The following is a 21,165-nucleotide window of genomic DNA, read 5'->3' on the forward strand; positions in this document are numbered from 1 at the left end:
GTTGTCTCAAGCCGTTTTATACCTAGCGGAACAAATTAGGAACTAAATTTTCGTATTTCGTAGTCGTCTGTTTTTGTTTTGATCGTGCCTGGATTACATTCACGTTTTTAAAACGTTTCTCACTTCAAACAAATTCAAACGAATCGCCAGCCACGTGTGATGAAAATTTTAAAAATTTCAAATTGAAACATTTCATTTTGCTCATGAAATATTTCATCACGCGTTCAGCCATGATGTCACAAGGTGCCTCTATGAAATTGCGCTTAAAATTTATTGGTAATCTCTCATTTTCGTTATTAATAATTAATAATAATAATATTAATTTTCGTTAGCCATAAGTAGCAATAGTTTTTATTTGATAATTAATATAAAGAGCACCGCAAAATAACAAGAAAATAAATTTAAAATAATATACAAAGATATTTTTATTTAATCTTTTTATCTAACGCAGCTAAGCTTAAATGTCGAGATAGACAAAGTAATCCCATTTTTATATATAGTAGAAGAAGAAGAGCATATTTTATAGACAATATAAATAAATATCATAGAGTATACAAGTAGATAGTCATAAATAAGTAATATATAGGAAGTAATCTGATATAATCAGATGAAATGGTGGAGTTTGGTGGATGAAATGCGACATGATTAAAAATATGTGAGAACAAACAAGTCCACCAATCATGGATAAGATTTTACAAAACAAATGTTACCAAGTCAAACCTGAACTTGAAGCTATTTTTTTGTTATATCGGTCTTTTCTAAATTTTCTTTTTTATGTTTGTCAATTATATCTTACGCGATTTTTTTGGTAGCTAAGAAATGTGTTCCTGAGCTTCACTTATGAAATGAGCTCTACACATTTGATGTAGAGGTGAATTTTAGTTGATAGTTGATCTTTCTTCTTCTTCTTTTTTAGCCCTTCAAGAAGGAAGAAGTCCAGGTTTGTCGTTGGCTTTATATAACCGTACCTGGACACTAAATCATGCAAATCAGTCCGGATGAGGAATTGTGCCGGTCCTGTCGTGTGAAATCGGCGTTGCTACCAAGTACATTACCGGGCCACTCCGGTGCTCGATTGTTACTACCAAATTAAGTTCTAGGCAGTCAGTTATGACTACGACTTAAATATGAATAAAATGATTTTATTCAGAACATCGTGCATATCTTCCATTACGATCACGTGTATCAAATCTCCTTCACTTCCACGCATAAATCGAGTCTAACTTATCTTTTTTCTACACGAGTTTTAGCATCACACACTTCGGCTGAGCACGAGTGACCTTGCAAGTACATTGTAGAACCTTAAACGTTTCCACGAATTCAGCTTACTCCCTGGTAGAGCATTGGAAATGAAACATAATTTCAGTGCATAAACAATTGCATAAATCGCAAAATTCTACGAACTTTCGATACCCCACTATGAAATATGCTATAGCAACAAGAACCATATCTGCCCGCGGGAAAATCCCAGCCTTAACGGCGTGTACAAGTTCAATGTCACGCGATAATTCTATGTAAAATCAATAAAATGCCAGGCAACACTTAACATGCTGCCACGGTTAGCATCCGATACGGAGAATTCAACCATCTTGTCCTGTGCCAAAATTTTCCTCCCATTGCCAAATGTTTCAATTCCTAGAAAAGGCTTTCCAGAAACTTGCAGTAGCAGAAAATTGGTTTTATTTTCAACAGTTTCCCATCGAAGGACGCCGCAGTGTGGTTGCTGAAAAGCCCACATACAGTGCACAGGAGTGCATAATCTACCCACGTGCATTTCACTGTCAACCGAATGATTACAGCATGACAAGAAATCGATTGCAAAATGTGCCTAATTACCGGCAACTTACCAAGCCCCCACACGCACACACACATATACACACGAAGAAAATGGAGTGGAAAAAATCTCACTTTCCTGGGTTGATGGAAAAGCTTCACCGGTTTGCGTGAATCAGCTTTATGTTGCAGAACGAATCCTACCTCCCATTCCAACTGTGCGACCAGTGGAGGTCTGTTAGTCAGAACACAAAATTCCTAGAATCCATCCACAAGGATTATGTACACTTTGACCTGCCACCTCGACCAGGACATGCTCTGCCCTTGCACTGCCCAGCACACTTCGCACACGTGCACACACCACACACACGCGCGCATGCCTTTCGTTGCGTTCGGCGTACAGCTCAAAGCATGAATGAAGCGTCTGTGTTGGTGTATGCTCGGACTTGCGCGTTCTTTAAGCATGCCGAAAACACAAAATCACATTCTACGGAACACGCCGCTTCGAGGGCGCCAGCCAATCACGAAGCAGAATGATGTCAATGTACCGCTCAGCTCATATCGTATTAAAGTGGAACGGTTTGGTGAGGATTCGCTACGAAAGAATCGTTACCTTAAAGCAATGTGGTTCCTTAGCGATGAGTCATCCGGCAGCATAATCAAACGTGATAAGCGTGGGTGTAGAGAGCAATTCCGTAGGAAGGAATTCCGGTGCAACATAAATTCTAACGCTTGGACATAAGGGAGCACAATAAACGCTGGCGACTAATGGGCACCTCACGCATTTGTTTGGTCCAGGTGACTCCTCGCCAATAAGGAGTCATCTTGGCGCGACATTTCACCGGTAGTATTCGCTGACGCCATGTCCTTCCCGTTGATGTATGACTAACAGACGTACACTAAACTAGAAAGTATCATTTTCCATTGCGATCAAGACTAGCTTTGGTGCATGTGGTGCAACTTAATATTCATGCTCTTGTTAAGTAATTACAGCTCTTCAGTTCGTTTCAGAAGTACTAACCGCCTTTCACTCTTTGACAGTAAATAGATATTCGACCTACAGCAACGATGATTCACCAATCTAAGTAAACATTGTCTATCCCAAACCATCGCTCGGTGACTCATTCATCTCCAGTTACCGGCGTATATGGTATCATAAAATGTATCTTTTTACCCTTCATTTGATTACGACCATCAGTATCAGTAAAATACTCAAGCTTACCTAGTAAGCTTGCAGACAACTAATTTTATATCGTTAAACTTTTTCTCCAGTGTTGCTCGGGAACTTAAAGTACCTCAAACAGAAATTGTTACAATTAAACAAACGCATACAAACGGTAATATCATAATCAGACCACTTTCATTCTTCTTTATTTCCATTTCCTCGTTTTGTTGCCTTTTCGACCACCAAATCAAACACGTCTCAATTACCAAACCCACCCATAACTGATCCGTCCGGGGCGGCGTAGAGTGGATAGAGAAAAGAATCATGGATAGGGTCTAACCCGGTCGGGATTTTCCGGATCGAGCCCCAGGGGCCCGCAAATATGCGGCCGATGAACAGGTAGCGTGGCGAATGAATGTTGATTTAATTTGAAGTGTTGATACGCAAGCGCCATACACAGGCACGCATACAGCCATACGGTGACCGTAGACCATCATCGACCATTAGCTTTCCCGCGTTTCTCTAATGGGAATCTAAGTAGCCCACGTATTACGCGTACGGGACGATGGTGTTGTGACTGTGTCTGTATGCAAATGCGTGTAAACAATGGTTCATTTGATGGTGTAGTTAAAGTATAAAAATGAATTAAATTTTGTATAATTATAGGTGATAATAGGTTTAAAAATTAAATCAGATTACTCACTCAAAACAATTCAATTTTAAATATAAAATAAATTTTCTTACCGTGTTTGTCACACATCGTGTGCATCCCACTGTTCGAAAGGAACTGGTCGCAAACATATGATGACATCATAAAATGTGTATAGCACATCAGTGTTGGTCGTCGGACGTTCCCAATGGATAACGAAACAGCGCTACTGCGAAGACCTTTCGTATGCTCTCTATTCATCGCACGCATTGGCACGGCACAAAGCGAACGTCGTATTATGCGCGCTGTGCGAAACGCGGATATTCCGCTAGTGACTATGTTACTACTACGAACAGAAACAGTCACCGAACAGTGAGCTCCAGATCGTTACGGTCTTCAGCATCCGCAACAGTAGTGGTGGTGCGCTAGTAGTATTGGCAATCGGTGTTAGTAACAACGCAACCGCGACCTAGGGCCGATATGGAACGAACCATGGTGTTGTGGTACGGCCCTTCCTCGTCTGTGGACACGCGCGCGAGTGTAAATTGTGACTCGGACGAGTAAACGCGCGCGCGAGACAGCTCCAACCCGTTGGCTGCCTTTACCGAGCAGTGTGTTTTCGTTTGTGTGCGTAACCCCACACCAGCTTTTCCAACCCACATTTTCCGATCGGCCGGCACTTGGCAAAGGACTAAAACCGTTTTCCGACCAGCGAACCAACGCGTACGGCGGATCAGAAGCTTTGCAATCGTCAACCGGAGAGGATCTCCTAGTAGGCGTATTATCGTCGTCCGCTGTCAGGCAGAGCGCAAGGAAGAAGTGTGTTTTCGATTGAATTACAATAGAACGAAGTGTGTGCAATCGTTTGACAGATAAAAGTGGTCGCGTGTACAGTGTTTGTTTTCGGTGCGTAAGTGTTGATAGGGTGCGAATTTTTTGTCTTAACAAAGAAAGAAAAAAACACTTCTGCTCATCTTCATTTATCGTCCAATCATCGCGTTTCGGTACGGCGTCATTTTACAGGTTAGGAATTCACGGTCGATTTAGATGTGTGAGCGATCCCTGCGCGGATCGAAACGGCGACACGCAGGTTCATCTGTCAAAACAATTATCAAGCGTCGATTATTCGATCGAGATGTAGGGTTTTTTTGCTACTCCCGGCTATTTTTCCCACCTTCTTGGGCGAAGAAATCTCACAAGCTTTGTTGTTGTTTGTTGACTGATGCACCGAACGCAACGTAGCGCGTTTCGTATGGGAACGGTTTGTTGTACTTTCCCGCGTGCAGCAGCAACAACCACAAAACAATCAACAAACAAACAAAAAAGCCCACCTGCAACCGTAGTCGTTACAACGTCCAGCACCTGTGGCTAGGCTGCAAGGTGCTCGCAAAACCCTTCAAGTATCTTATCTTTTCGCGCTCCGTGCTTAGAAGCGGCTTCGTTGCTCTCGAGCCACAGTTATCACCAGCAGCCGGTAGTGTGTAGGGCGGGCTACCTGAATGGACGTATTGGTTCTTATCGCTGATTTGTACTCTCATTTCCCGTGGCCGGGTGTAGTGGGCAGGTTTTACCGTATTATTACCGTCATTTATTGACGCACCACGTCGAAGGTCAGTTCGCTTTCTAAGATTTTCGTGTGTGTTTTTTTTTTGTTTCTTCTTTCTCTCTCCCCGTCTACAGGGTGTGGAACCAGTGGAAGAAGGGACAGGTTTGGATCAGCATTTGCAGTTCGGTAGTCCTTACCGGGCCACCGTAATACCGTGTGTTATCGACCGTTTGTTTTGAGACAGCGACAGCGAGTGCGTGCCGAGTGCAGTGCAGTGCTGTGTATATCGCTGTTAGCTTACCGAAGTTTCATTAATCTACCATCATAAATCGAGTGCACGAACAAAGAAAACGAACTCTCTGGTGCTTTGGTTTCTTCACACTTCACTTGGCATTTTGGACGGTAAGTGATTGTTTTTTTTTATTATTTCTTTGCTATTCTTCAGTTATAATAATTTAACCAGCACGATACAACGTTACAAATTCGCTTAAACTCATCGATTGCCTCGTTGTTTATGTATTTATCACTGAATACCATTCACCTTATGAGCTCTCTCACTCCCTTCATCACTTCAACCACAAACGACCACTCATGATCGTGAGCACACAACAACAAAAAAACCTAACGCAATAAATACCGAACAATCCCATCCTAACCTCACACCACCCCAGTGGTTGATTGGATGAATCATCACTTCCGTTTCGTTACACCATCTCCCTTCAATGCTGCCCCCACCTAACTCTCCGGTTGACGCTACTTATTCACACCGTGGGCCTATGCAGCAACGCATTTTTCGCTGTGTTTCTGGGACGAGCGGAAGGTGTCTTCGTGCTAACAGGCAACTCCCGATCGTGGCAGACTTGCAGTGGCTCGGGAAGGAATTTCATAACAGCTGCCTGACACTGCCCCCAAGTATGCTTACGACTCGTGGAATTGATTTGCGCGGAACGAGGCCACTTCTAGTGTCAATTGATCGAGGTGTTAGAAGATTGAAAAATTAATAAAATCGTGTGAGTTTTGGCGTGTGATCTTGAAGCTCAGAACCAGTCAATTTGCTAAAACGGAATTAACTACAGAACATTTTTTATTAAGCTTAATGAATATTGATGTTTTGGAATCTTTAAATTGGAGTTATTCCGTACCGCACATATTCCACAGTGTAGTCAGTTACGCACCACTTAACATAAACTTCGTTCAGAGTTATGCATCTCTGCTGGATCATAACACTCATATAGCCAATAATTAATATTCGGTTAATGGATAAATCAGTTAGTCACAGATCGACAAATCAAAAGGATTCTTTTTATTTATTTATTTTTTTTTTATCTTCTTCTTCTTTGATACTACAACTTCAAGAGGTATATGTCAGCTATTTCCGACTTTCATTGAATTTATTTACCCGTGAGCTAGTCTCCCCTGAATACGGGGGATTGGTCTAGATAGAATTTCTGGACCGATCCTGTCCATTATACTTTACGAATAATCAAATTTTAACTTTGTATTATGATATAGATATATATGATCTTGGCTGAGCATTGCTAAAAACATTGTACTCAGAACAGTTCGGAAGAGTTAAGGGAAAAGATGTCTAAGAATGAGAGAGATAAAATTAGTTTAGTTGTTGTTGAAAAAATCTAACATCTCCACCATGTCTAACATACTTATTTGCAATCTAAAATACTCTTCAACCTTCAAAATGCTTCCTCAATACTCTGCTCAGAGCCTTCGCTCTGGCCATACTGGGCAGCAAAGACATACCTCCCTAAATATTTCGGTTAGTAGGTCATTTCGTTGTTGATGTCAGTGAGTCAGTCAAGTTGATTGGGGTGCATTGTGCATATCGTTAAACAAAAGTAGCAGTTGTTAAGAGTAAACAACTTATTAATTACCAAGCCCAATCTTTCATGATAGCGTTCCAAAGAGGAAACATATAAGCAACCCTGATCCTGATCTTCCACCCCTCACAGAACTCATTTCCAATGTCAGATTTTCCCACCTTTCGCTTTCGATTCTCGCATCAAACCGTTTCCATTTCCTACCATTACCTCACCCACACACATGCCAATGGGGGTAAAACCAATTCTGGACACACCCTTCCCGGGTCCCGGTCAGACTCCGATCGGTCAGTGGCACAATTTTCCCGCAAACGCAAACTTTCCCTTTAAACCCCATCCTGGCCCATTCACGCATCATCACAAATCCTTATCGTTATTGCGCGTGGTCGGTCTGAAACCTTGGGAAATGCCCAGAAACTCCTACCGGAGGGCAAAACCGGTTTAGCTATGCGCGCACTATACGTTCTCCCTTCTAGTCGTACCAACGCCGTCCACATACATGTGTGTACTGACCGGTTTTGCAGTACATCGAGAGGATCTTAATTAATTGCCCACAACAACTGAACAAACCCACACGCTCACGAGACACAACAGGTTCGGTAAGTGAGCGCCCAGAGCATAAGTGCACGATCATAGGGGAGGTGTAAATGGGCGACCTATGCGTTGCCTTCCCTCCCGCTCGATGTCGCCATTGATATTGTTTTATTTTTAATCAGTCCTCTTCCCGGTCTGTTTTTTGAAGTCACCGGTGTCGTGTGCCCGGTAAAACCCAAACGTAAGGATTTTCCCATTCACGAGACGCGCGCTCGGACCGGTGACGATTATGCGTTTGACGCTAACGGTTTTTGGGCAGGTTAGAATGGGGATTGGGGGGATGTTGCTCTGATAGACGAACAACAACCACAACAAAGCAACACACGAAACGTCACATCGCCGTAGACTACGCATCTTTGCGATCGTTGTGTGTGAAAGCCTCTTTTTCGCGGCGAGATCTTCCGCGTTTGGCTGTATGCGTAACACTAAAACGATCGACGTTCGACGAAAGCGCATCGTTTTCTCCAGTGGGTGGGAAAAAAGTAACAAACAACAAAAGGGCATCATCGATCGATGTCCAGCTGGACATAAGCCGCATGATCGCGGTTGCGTGTTGTGCGTTTGTTGCTAGCTCGCTGTTTGTGTTGGTGCAACCTGTACGGAAAGATTCAACCTCCCCGGCTAATCGATCTCATCCCGCCACTCAGCCGCCCTCAATCACTTCACCCCATATTTTCAATCACGGACCGCGTGTGGGGTGGTTGACGATTCCATCCCCACACGCACACACTCGTACAACCACGTACACACGTACGTCACAATGATTCCGGACAACGGGGGTTAGCGCGATCGCCGTTCCCTTCACACTCACTCACCCGTCTTACCCTTCGTTCGTACCCCTCTCTCTCTCTCTCTCTCTCTCTGCACCCCTTATCGCACAGCCACAGGGTGGTTTGGTTGATCTCGTCGAGCGGCTTCGCATCGCGTCGCGTCGTCAACGTTTCGATTCCGGAACGGTTGCACGGTACCATAGCACATCTCACACAGCGTGTGCTGGGTGTTGAGAACGGGACGGTCGCGGTGTTGCGTTGTGTTTTCCTTCCCCCATTACTGCCACCCCCCGGCTGCTTGCTTTTGATGCGCGGTAGCGATCCGCGCCACAACACACAAGCGCAAGGCGCGGAACGGTTTGTTTCGGGAGCGCACCATTTCATACGATCAGACAGTTCTTCATCCTGCATCGGAACGGTTCAGTTTTGGGGCCGGCTCGTCCTCGTGCGTAGTTTTATTCCCATCGTCGGAAGTTTAGTGCAACCAGTGACGGCCGGTGTTTGTGGGGAAGTTGCGATTAAATGGTTGGAGCCCGATTGTGCTTTTGATAATTCGCCCGTTCTGTGCTATTCCGGGCCGGGCCCATCGTCAAGTGTCCGCCGGAAGCTGGAGTTTAAGCTGTGAGTTATTTTTGTAAGCGATAAGAAAATGATGCGTGGCGCAAATCGAGTGGACGCGAAAATGTGACAGAAAACGAAACATGGTTGAAATAGAAATTCGAAAATGGCTTACAGTTGTGTGGTTTGTGCCAGTGTTTACGCTTCCAGTGTCCAATGCAAAAAAAAAACTTTGCATCTTTTCACACATCATGTTCCAATAGTTGTACACCTTTCTTTTCTGATTGCTTTTCCGGGTACTCTTCTTGGACTGATAGTACTCTTGTTAATGCTTTTAAATTTACTTTCGTGTTTTGTTGTGCGTCCGGCAATGGATTGGAACTGTCTGGCCATGTCTGGTGGTAAACCTGTTTCCTTTTCATACCCCCCCCGACAAATGTCTCAGAACCCCGAAGCCCTCTCAGATACCTCTACAAATCTACAACCAAGAAAAGTTCCTACACTTGCTCGATCTCAAACTGCCTTTTTGCTACGTTACGTTGCGTGTCGTGCTAGCGAGCTTATTTCGTGTCTTTTTTTTCCCCTGTTATGTTTCACCTTCTTTCCCATGTTTATTGGTTTGTTTTTGTTCCACCGGACGCGTGTGCATGCTGTAGGCGTACGTGGTTTTCTATGTGTGCGTAAAGCTTGCTCTATGTTGTTTTGAAGTGCGCATTTTGTTGTCTGCTTGCCTTATAATAAGCCCCCCACAAAACTGGTAAAGCTTTCGCATTTTTCAAATTTTGTTTGTTTCGAACTGATGTGTTTCTTTTTGTTTTGTTTGAAAAGCCTTCAAATAATCATTTCGTATGCAACATGAGAAACAAACAAATCAATCGTGTCGTTATTGGTGTTTTTTTTTCTTTCCCAGGATTAGTGATCTTGTTGATCAGTCAACAATCTGCAACCATTGTAACTAACGATGATTTCGTTGTGGAAGTGTGTTTCTTCAAGGAAACGATAAAGAAAAAAAAACAATAGAACAATTTGTAATATATTCTGATGTGATAGAGACACTACAAAAGTGAGAAAGATAAACTTTATTTGTAAACAATTTGCGCGCCACAAACTTCTTACGCAATCGTAAGTCGCCACTGTTGCATTTGAGCAGTTAATTGTTGATACCGAGTCGCTAGTGTATTTGTTGGCTGTTTGGAGTTGGTGTCAAGTGTGTTTGTGTTTGTGCGAGCGTCCGTGGTGCATTCACGTGCCCAGCAGCACGACCCGATCACCGCGATTCCAGTGTGTGCATCTTCGGCCCGACCCCGACGATCGGTGCAAATTTAATCAAATCATCATTTGAAGTGATCGGCAAACGTAGATACATTTCACATCACCGCATCACAGCATGGAGGGTTATGTCAACGGTGCAGGTATGGTTTGTGCTTACTTTATCACGCTTGCCGCACAATTCTGTTCTTCTTACCTTCCTTTTCTCTTACTCCTTACTGGTTCACGCTAGTTCACACGAATCGTGATCATGTTGTTATCAGTGTTGGGGCTCATCGCATCAACTCTCATCCCGATAACCCCTAGGGTTGCAGGGTCAGAGTACTTCTACGTTCCTCAGGACGCCCATTACACATTGTTACTTATTTGTTTTTTTTTTTTTAGAGTAACAGTGTGATCAAAATAATTACCTCGAAGTGGTTTTCTTGCTTTAACCTTTTACAATTTACTGCCATAACGACATCGTTACGTGTTTGCCTATTTTGACTTATTAATATTTATTGTCGTAGAACCGGGGCATGTCTTTGCTAGATCGATGATAAAATGCAACTTCTCGACACTATCAGACCATCTCATTCATGCGTTCAAAACATTGTTCTAATAAAAAGAGAGTATAAATTTGCCGTTCAGATAAACAACCACCGTAACTCCTGGACTCCATGATGGTTTGAAAGGGAACGCACTCATTAGCCTATCATGATAGGGAAATCCTACGTGAGTCATCTATGAGCCTAGGGGAATAATTACATCTCTGGTTACTCAATCAAACTCTCCCACATTCACACACACAAATCTATAGTTTATGTTACGAAAAGAACATCATGATATGATGAAATATTCTTCAAATAGAACAATAATTTAACTTACTGCATATTTTAAAGGACTTTTTTTACTAATTTAAATTTTAAGAACAATTTATTTTGTATGTATAAAACATAAATTTGAAACATTTTGTATACAATCACATTTTATATGAATTTATACCGTGAAAACCTTCTTGCTTAGATTTTGGCTTACTTTTACCACTTTTCTAAGTGGTTCTTTGGAACAGTCCATCGGTACAAATGAAATTCCATCCACGATCTTCGGTGTAAAGGCTGATTTTTGTCCATAATCCAAAAATTTTAGAACAATCTCTAAATATATTAAATTGTTTGAATAAGTGACAAAATTTAGAATCATAGTTGTAGTACTTTTTTAACAAATCTTTTACCTTTCCTTTCCTTTACTAAGAAACGTACATACTGCTCAATGAGCTATAGCAGTGAATTACGATTCTTAGTTTCTGTTTTATATTCGTTCTTGTGCCGTCATTTAGTGCCCATTCCATTATTCTTTTGTTGGGGAATAGTTAATCCGCTTAATCACATCCATTCTTTTGGAGTCCCAGAAACACATCACACTGCGCCTAAAGTGCGCGCAATATTCCCGCCTTCATTTTATTGCCGGTACTTCCCAGCCGTAGCATAAAAACGTAAAATATCGCTATGCCACTTGCCGAATACTAATAAGACAAACTTGTCACTGTGCGATCCACAACCCCCCTTCACATTCCGCCAAAAATCCCCAATAAGAATCTTGTCTTATTTTAATGTCTTCTTGTGCTCTTAGAACTTTTTTTTTTGTTGAAGCGTTACTCTCAACCACTGTGATACAAAGTGTTTTTGCTTTCAATTTTCACCGCTCGCCCCTTTTCGGCTCTGCTCGCGATACATATTGTGTAGGAAAATTTACATAAACTGCACATCTAACCTTGAGCGAGCTGGCTTGCCCTTCATCAAGCAAGCATCAGCTTGAACCCCCTCTTTGTAACCCTCAGCCTCACCTCAATGCCGGATGCAGCACTGGCTAGTGTGCTGACCGCATTCGGGTCCACCGGTTGCGATATCACCACCACCCGCTCAATGATCAACTATTGTGTTCTAATGCACGCGATTCCCGGCGGTGATCGCCGTCTTCCATTCATGCGTGGAAAAATTACGCCCTTTCGTACTGATTCACGATCGGAAGCTGTCAGTTGCGCCTGGGTGTGTAGAGATGCATCTTTTCGGAAGATTTCAATTTCTTTTAATATATTTCCCATAATTGGAGAGATATCAGCAGAGCTGCCGCACGCAAAAACAAGTGTCTAATGCATCGTTTCGGATGTGTAACATCGAAACAGGTTGCCCTTTTTGTATTGTTTCTATATGGCGACTCCACACCCATCCCTTGTGTTCGTTCTGGGGCCAGCAGAATGATTCCCCGGGCAAGTGTTGATGCGATGATTAGGAATTGTCTAGCGTTCGGGCGGATGGTGGGGCTGGTCGTTATTATTGCTACTGATTATAATGGCGTTGGTCCCGCAAAGCTCACCGGATCACCCCCCCCCCCCCTTTCGGCCCCCGTTCGGCAGGCGTACTGTTACGTAGCGCATTTATTTCACGCGGGTAATGATGATATCGACGGGAGCGTTGAAGGGCTTACGGCCAAACCTAGGTCTGAGCTTCCGTTCAGTTTGGAACCGGAGCTCATCCAAGCAGCTCGAATCGGGCGGTGCATGGTGTTCGTGTTCAATAAGTTCGTGAAACAACTCCCACACGGTGGATAAAATGCATCGTAACGGCGTTACTTTGCAACGCGTCGTGTTGCTGCTGCCGGTGGGACTGACGGTGCTACTAAGTGCGAACAATTTATCGGTTGTATCCGGCGCTGCTAGCAACCCGCTGGCAGATGACGAGGAAGTGACAAACACAACTACGGGCATTGTTGATAACGTGTCCAATGCACGAGCCGCCATCGAGCGGTTCAAGATGAGCGTGCCAACGGTGGACTATCTGCTGCTTGCCAGCACCGGACTGCAAGAGTATGTGACCAATGTGACAGGTCGGTTTGAGGCCACGTTTAAAGACTTCACTACGCGCGAGCTGGAATCGGTGCAGCATGCGCTGATTGAAACGATCCGCTACCTGAACGGGTACGACTCGGTGAACAGCATTTCGATGCTCCAAAATCTGGACTACAGCATGTACAACCACAACCTGATGCGTTCGATTAACAGTGATCTGAGAATAGCGTCGATAAGCCTCTCGGAAGCGCTGTTCGACCAGCGTGACGTGAGCGTTGCGGTGGATGACATTTTCGCGGCCACGGACAAGCTGCAGGAAAACGTCCTACGACTCGCGGACGTCATCGAGAAAGGAGAAGCATGGACAGTGGAAACCAACGCACGTGCGCTAGCCGCTCAGCAAGCTTTTAACGAATCGATCGACACGTACCTGAATGGGTCGCTCACGCTAGTGGATGACATCGTCACGGCACTGGACGATCTGCGCACGTACGAGGAGGATATGTATCGGCGGCTGAAGGAGAAAATTCCCACCGCCACCTTTCCCAAATCGACCACCAACTATTTTATCGCACTAAAGAAGGCACTCGAAAACACGATCCAGAAGATACGCATCAACTTCGAAAATCTGAAGCTCTACAAGCACCGCGACATTGAGCAGTGGAAATCGCGCGGCTCGATCACGGCCCCGATCGGCTACATGACGCAGGTCGCCGTACAGGTTGCGTCCGATCCGATGCTTGCGAACGACTGCACCGAGTCGTACATCGAGAAGATACTGGCCTTCCCGAACTTCACCATCGCTCACGTGAACGGGTGCCTCGCGGAGCAGACGGTGAACGAGGAGAAAACGTTCGCGATCATTTCGCAACTGCTGGACACGTACGTCGTGGGTGCGATCAATGCGTCGTACGGTGCGTTTGACATTTGTTTCCGCTATGCACCGCGGAAGCTCAACTACTGTTTGGAGTTGGTAAGACCGTGCTGCGCGTACCATTTTTCGCCGAAACGTTTCATTTTTATTATGTTCTTGTAGAATGGATACGAAAATAGTTGGGCAAATGGAAGAATATTTAATGCGGCAAAGCAGGTGGAATCATTCGTGGACAGTGAGATACAGCATAACTTCAACTCCTGTGTGGCGCAGAATGGATACTTCCTGAACTATCACAACATTCAGGAGATGTGCATCTACAGCAAGAAACGGACGCGCTATCGTAATCGTTTTACGAAGTAATTTCTTATCCCTTCAATAAAAGCAAAGAGTTGAATTCCATTTGATGGTGGTTCTTCCTTCGCATGACGTCTACGGAGCGTAGCTCTCGATCTGGCAAGCCTCGCGTAGTCCAGAGTTCCGAACAAACTCCAGAAGTCGATCGTTGCAGGACGGAAGCTCCTGTTGTACCTGTTCGAAGAATAGTTGACTGGCCAGGTCGAGTAAGAAGAACTTTCCCCTGAAGTCGATGGTATCAACAATCTGAAAATAAACATGATCGTCACTGATATACTCATTCTGCTGGTTCTAAGCGCACTACACTTACATTGTCCAAACATTCCGTCATCTTGTCGAACGGCTGTTGGAAACAAATATTAAGTCGTCCGTAGATGGCAGTAACGTAGGGCCGTAGGAAACCGTTCGCTAGCGATACGAGCTGCGTCGCACCTTGACTCTCCAGGTTCGTCTGCTCAGTTAGACATCCTGCTACGAGCGACGCTACCTGTGCCGGTAACGCATTGAACGTCGTCACGAATCCAGTTGCACAGAAGTTTTCACCGTACAGTACGTCCAGCATGACGCGAGTGTACAGGTCGGCTTCATCACGCACGTAGCTCAGTGGATTGTTGCCCTCTTTGAAGAGTGCACTTGTGTGCTGTAAATTCTGCGCCACGGTAGCAGTGCGCTGCATCAAGTTCCAAGTCAGATGATCGATGGATTGGTTGAGCAGATTTAGCTTATCCTGCACGGCTGGGCTGAAGAGAAGTGGCCAACGGAAGACGAAGCTTTCGTTCGTGTCTTTCAGATGAGTGAACAGAGAATCGGCCGCGGTTAGGAAACCGTAGAAGGATGTGTTTGATGCGCTGCTGTAACGATCCACGTTGGTGTTGATCGTTGCCTGGTTAGTGCGCAGCAACGAGTACAGTCGGGACTGGAAGTCGTTGGCCGCACGAACTGCCGTCACCAGGTTGGTTATAGTCGCGGTATAGTCGGACGAAAGGCGTATGACCGATTCCACTACATCCTGAAGCTGCTGAAGGGTGCCGTTCCCTGATACTGCTTCCAAGAACTGTTGTGTGTTTAGCGGTTGTCCAGCAATCGGCAGGACGGCATCACCCAATCGCCCCAACACTTCCGACAGATCCTGAACGGTCTTGGCGAACGAATTTCTCAACGACTCCATGTAGCTGGCGGTGTTGGAGTTCCCATCGTAGTTAAACACCTGCTGGAACACTTCGAGTGATTGGGATACGTTTCGATTCCACTGGGACACACCTTGGACCGCGAGCGTTAACCTCGTGAAGACCACGGCTGGTGCTGTGGTACGATCAACTGCAACCTGTGCCACCTCTCGGAACATTTGTCCCACCAGAAGCGTCGTATTGCCGACGTACTCCCGCAGTGCCGTAGCTCCAGCGTTCAGAAATGCCGACGCTGTTGGATTGATCAAATACGCACGAACTTGCGTTTGGGCTGCGTCCAGATTGCGTACCACCGCGTTTGCCGCATTCGCGAGACGTGCTCCTTGTGGTAGCACATAATTATTTCCGAAAAAAGGATTACACTCCGCACCACCGATTGCTAGCAGCAACAACACGGAGAGTACCTTTGTCGTTGTTGGCGCCATCGTTCCGCTGGTCTCTATGCAACTACTGTGGCCGTGGCAGTGGGCGAAAGGCTTTCTTATAGTGCCACCGATTGTTATCGCTATCGTAAACACGATATCGTGCACAGTTTGTTTAGAGCGAACTTGAGCCGCCAACAGGTAAATCAGGGTTCCCCTGTTGGAACTCGGGGAATTTCTTACTAAATTGCGCCCTAATACGGTTTGCTAATACTGGAACATGTGCTGGATGCTTTATCCAAGTGGTATTTGTTTTTAGCATCCTTTCTGGGAATGGTTTCGTTTGTTGTGTCGTCCCCTATCAAAGATAGCTAGATACGTTATCTTGAGGGAATAGTAGACAGTGGTGGTCAGTGAAATAAGGCGACTCGCCATATTTTCTGTTATGATTTGATTGGGCACAGTGGGATCATTTCGCAATGTTGCGTAGTAGAAATAAGTATCCTAGTATACAGAATTTTTTATTTCTCAATTTTGTTACAAATCAGCAGCAATTTGGATTTCTTACTGTTCATTAACTTGTAATCTAGTTTAATCCATTTCCAAAACCACAACATGAGAAGCATGTACATCGATCAGGCAGTGATGGAATTCTTTGTTGAATTTTCTTAAATTAACTGATCATTCTTTGTCCTCTCTGAGAAATAATTTTAGCGAGGTACGACTAGAGATTCCAGCTTTCTGGACTTTCTTTAGTTATTCCACTAGTTTGAGTATCATTTACCGTATTTCAGCGTGTATAACGACCCTCCAGAAAAGTTATCCAAAATTTTTGGAAAAAAAAGAATTTTTTCTTTTTATTTTAAACAATTGGAACAATTTTATTGTTACAATCAATTTTTTTCATCCCCGTCATCACTATCTTCATAAATTGCATCATCCTCAGTGATTCATCAAGATTGCTACTAATTCCGCATTTTTTAAAGGAAATAATGACAATCGCTTCACTGACATACGTCTCCATGCAGTTAGGACCCATTGACAGATATCCGGAATGGTGGATTTTTTATTCATCCTGAAGGAGTCGAAACAACCCCTTCTGTCCACTTACTAAATTCTTCTCTTATTAAACCCTTAAACGGTAGTGGTTACAGCTGACTGGTTAGATCTCCAGGAATTACTTCCAAAAAAGTTTAGCTTGAGCAACAAGTTGTTTAACTTCTGCTGGTAGATGACCTCTAAATGCATCCAGTACTAGCAATGCTGATTTTTCATAAGAGCTCCAGGTCTCTTGTTCCAAACATTATTAAACCACAGATTCATCCTTGTCTTATCCATTTATCCTTTTATTTCAACAAAACGACCTTTAATCCATAAAGCTGAAACGGAAAACTTACTACCGGTTTATAACGACCCCCTTTAATTGGACTTTGGTCATTTTTGACCTAAAAAGGGATCATTATACACGCTAAAGTAAGGTACTCTTCTACCTTTATTATATAAATCCTGTAACTACCGAGGCGTATGCTCCGTTTTAAATTGATCATTAACATTCATTTCTTAGTATCAGTAGCAGATTAGAATCAGTAGCAGTAGAAATTAGAATGATGTGATTATTTTAATTTTGTTAGAATGTATTGTTAATAAATTATTTAATTAAATTAATTAGATTAATTATTATGAAATAAATATTAATGAAACTGATTGTTAAGTATATGCAACGCGTGAGGAGTGATCATATGGTATTAGGCACAAATAGCGTCAGTGTAGCTATCAGAATCCGTTTAACTTTAACCTTTATTTAAGTCAGTGATGTCAAACTCATTTTGGCTTGCTAACAAAAACTATCTTACGGGCCAACTCTAAAAATATCACTTCTGTGTTGCAAAACCTGCCTGACTATTTACTTTACGTACATCCAGCCTGAACATTTTTCGTGATTTAAAATAATAGTTACACATGGCATAATTCATATTCCATAGGATATACTTAATATTTACGTACATAACGCTCTCGCAAATACATACAAATTTTAAAAAATGTACACGTTAGATACATTTCTATGTTCTAAGTTACAATGGAATAAATGTATCTGAGAAACATCGTAAATAATCATAGGAAGATCTTAGTAACAAAATTAAATTCAGTTGTATTGTAGTATCAATAACAGTAAAGAACTTTAAAAATTATATTTTTCCGCATGTAAATGTTAAACATTATAAATTTCCTGATTTTCCTGGCAGCTGCTTTCTCTTATCTTCGACTAACTTTTGAATATTAGGTTTTATTGTGTGGGTTTAGCAACTTTTAATATACTATTGCGATGATTTTGTGATTATTTTGAACGCTTTTTGTTTTTATAAATAATCATTAAAATATATAAATATCGATATAAAAATCGATGTTCTAGTCATTCCTTTGCGGGCCGGATTCAAAGACCTCGCGAGCCGTATGCTTGACATGTCTGATTTAAGTGATCAGCTAGTGATCAGTCATCTTGTGAATCCAAGAATGAATATATGAGTCAATTTACTTGGCCACAATATAATTTTCTGCAAAATATGGCATTCAAAAAGTAATATTTGATAAACTATAATTAATTTCCCATAACAGAAAGTCTTATTTCACTTACCAACACCGTATACCTACGTACAAAAAACATTATTATACGCTCAACATACTTCCTTCTAAAACACTTCAAACCTGTCATTGACGCTGCTAATTGAAATTGCTCCAATCATCAACTTCATCTGTGCGCCACCTCAACAAGTCAATCGCCTCCAGTACACGCGCTGACTGTGCAAAACAAACAACAACCCCTTCGCGGATTCTCTGCGGGTGACTGCACAAATGCTTTCACCAGAACAGCAGATGATCCATTCGATCGTGCGTGCCGGCATGACAGATGAAGAATGTTTATTATTGTTATTGTAATATCATAAGTCCCGCAATGGTGATCGGCCATTGTTTTGTACACAAGCGGCTGCAGTTAATCGCCACCCGTCGGCCTCGTGTCCGTGGCAGGTTGTGACGAGACGAGGTTGGAAAAACAACACCAAAAACGAAGGACAAAACATTGTCTCGGTGGTTTTGATCGATGTGGTTGATTGTTTTGTTAATGCATCCCACCGACGGCCGGTCTGCTTCTTGCTGGTAGTGTTAAGAAAGAAAGGAAGATTATGGTTTGATCAGGAAGATGAACCATCTCAATGTGATCCCACTGCTTCCTTGTTTGCTTCCACCATGCTTTGGTGGAATGTCCGTCAACAAAAGGTGTGACACTGTGTACGACGCTGCCGTGCATTCGTCGTGCTCTTCCGCCTGCGGGTTTTGTTTGCACATCCGTTGTGCGTATGGTGCTTTGCACACAACCGTACCGGATTGCGCTTGTTCCCGACACTACGACCACTTGCTGTGATGCGTCGTCGCCAATGATCTTGAACCGGTTTAAGCAGCCCTTACTGCATCGGTTGCTGGTTGCGGTTCGTTGTCGCTACCATCCGTCCTCCGGGGTTGTGATTATTTTTCCTTCTATTTGCATGTGTGGTCGCTTCCTCGAACCTAGCGACCGGACAGCAATTACGCGCTGTTTTGCGTTTCGTTTTTCATCTAGCGAACAATGCGCCACCGGGCAGGGTTGTGCGCTCGGAAGAATCAAGATCATCCAGTGCAAAGATCGCTCAGCGGGGGTAGCAATCGGTGCTATATTTATATTTTTCCACCCCCTTGAGTTTGCTTAGTGCACAATACGCAGCAGAGAGAATGATACGCACGGCTTGTACTGAAATATTGTCGCCATTTCCTCGGAACCTTGAATAGTGGATTAGATTTACTTTGCTTGGATCGGGGAAAAGTCGACTTTGTGCTGAACGTAGCGAACCCGGGCGGTGTAACGAGTCTCGCGTAGGCGTTTAAAGCGATCTTCATCCGATCATTTTGTTCGATCGCCATCTACCCGCAATGAGGAAGTGGCTAGCTGAAGATGATATCTCAGCACTCCATCAAGAAAGGGACTGGGAGGATCGCAAGCAACCCAACATGGCGGTACCGTGATTTACGACCGCAAAAATTTATTGCCATCCGCTGAAATCGAAAATGCATTTGCACTCTTGCGCACCGTTTGTTCCGCTCTCCATCAATGCCACGTGCCGAGGCATACATCGCTGCATCGCAGGAGGGTTACTGAACGCGCGCGTGTCGTCGATGAACTGCGACGAAAAGTCAAGGAAATCCATACGATCCTAAGTAAAAGGTCTCCAGCGCGGAGAACAAAGACTCCCGTCCCTATTGAGGGTTTTAATTGCAAAAAATAGAAGGACAAGGAATGCAATATTTAACACACAGGGATGTGATGCAACACACGCTTAATCTGGCGTGTTTCCCTGTTTCGCTTTGAAGTCGTCAACGTTCGAGCTGCTAATTAACAGAAGATACCGCTCACTTCGTAAGTGACTCCTCATTAATCTTGTCCGCACGTCCTTTTTTTCTCCTTCTTCCTTTATGTTTTACACGATCATCCAAACGACAAGTGTTCAATTGCGCATTACACACGAACCCATCGGAACACAGACATCGTCGGTGTCAACCATGTTCCAATGGCAAACATTTCCACCATGCGCCTCCATCGCGTACTGGTAATAAAAGTGAAAATGCATTGACCCAACCTCCCGCCGGGTGCATTCCTTTGGTTCGAAAAAAAAACGCTGGAACGCTGGAATACAGGATGACGATGTGTTTGCTGGGAGACATGATTTATACAATCAGTGGTCCACCACATGGTGTCGGGATGCATTTTCTTAACGGTTGCACATATTTTCCCTGCTGGGAGTGGTCTGGCAGTGACAGCAAGACATGATCTGTCATTTCTTTGGTAATTAAAATACCGAACAACAGGTCCATGCCTGTGCATTCCTCGGGGAAGAGTATGGATTTTCTCCAACAAGTGCTCTGCCAACGTGTACACTCCCTTTGTGTAACGCAACGTAACGCGCGTAACGCCCTGCGAAGCAAGCAAACGGCAACGGCTTGCCAAGAATGTATACGCAAAGATTTACAACCGACCTTGCCGTAACCTTAAACTTGAGCTGACGACAGGTAAAGCGGCCAGGTTATGATTGGAATTACAATACAGAATGATACAACGCTTCAATAATGATGCCTTTTGTATGCCGAGAGTAAAAGGAGGCTCGTTCAAAGGTCGTTGCTACGAATGGAACAAATGATTTTTCTTTACACGTGGCACACAGGCACACATCACAAACAATGGTGGAAGGATATGGTGGGTTTGGCAGTTGGATTGGCCGCTCGATAAAAGCAACAACAGCAAAAAAATACATTTAAGCGGCTGAGTTCAATCGATAACGCGTTACCATGCAAAATAGATGGTGGTCAACAAACGA

The 21,165-nt window shown here is 43.7% G+C and overlaps 2 protein-coding genes across 2 annotated transcripts; one reads left to right on the forward strand and one right to left on the reverse strand.

The window, feature by feature from the left end:
* The first annotated feature begins 12,668 nt into the window (after positions 1-12,668).
* LOC128304623 (uncharacterized) lies at positions 12,669-14,262 on the forward strand. Its single transcript, XM_053041829.1, has 2 exons — positions 12,669-13,959; positions 14,023-14,262. The coding sequence occupies exons 1-2, from the start codon at positions 12,751-12,753 to the stop codon at positions 14,221-14,223; spliced, it is 1,410 nt and encodes a 469-aa protein (XP_052897789.1). The 5' UTR covers positions 12,669-12,750; the 3' UTR covers positions 14,224-14,262.
* Positions 14,263-14,292: 30 nt separating this feature from the next.
* LOC128304621 (uncharacterized) lies at positions 14,293-15,843 on the reverse strand. Its single transcript, XM_053041827.1, has 2 exons — positions 14,528-15,843; positions 14,293-14,463 (listed from the first exon to the last, which is right to left on the reverse strand). The coding sequence occupies exons 1-2, from the start codon at positions 15,827-15,829 to the stop codon at positions 14,293-14,295; spliced, it is 1,473 nt and encodes a 490-aa protein (XP_052897787.1). The 5' UTR covers positions 15,830-15,843.
* Positions 15,844-21,165: the final 5,322 nt, after the last annotated feature.

Source organism: Anopheles moucheti, chromosome 3 (assembly GCF_943734755.1).
Source record: "Anopheles moucheti chromosome 3, idAnoMoucSN_F20_07, whole genome shotgun sequence".
NCBI classification, from domain to species: Eukaryota; Metazoa; Arthropoda; class Insecta; order Diptera; family Culicidae; genus Anopheles; species Anopheles moucheti.

Coding starts and splice junctions, on each gene's coding strand:
- LOC128304623 (XM_053041829.1), top strand. CDS start 12,751: ATGCATCGTAACGGCGTTACTTTGCAACGCGTCGTGTTGCTGCTGCCG. Junction 13,960..14,022: donor TCAACTACTGTTTGGAGTTG/GTAAGACCGTGC, acceptor ATGTTCTTGTAG/AATGGATACGAAAATAGTTG.
- LOC128304621 (XM_053041827.1), bottom strand. CDS start 15,829: ATGGCGCCAACAACGACAAAGGTACTCTCCGTGTTGTTGCTGCTAGCA. Junction 14,464..14,527: donor TGACGGAATGTTTGGACAAT/GTAAGTGTAGTG, acceptor GTTTATTTTCAG/ATTGTTGATACCATCGACTT.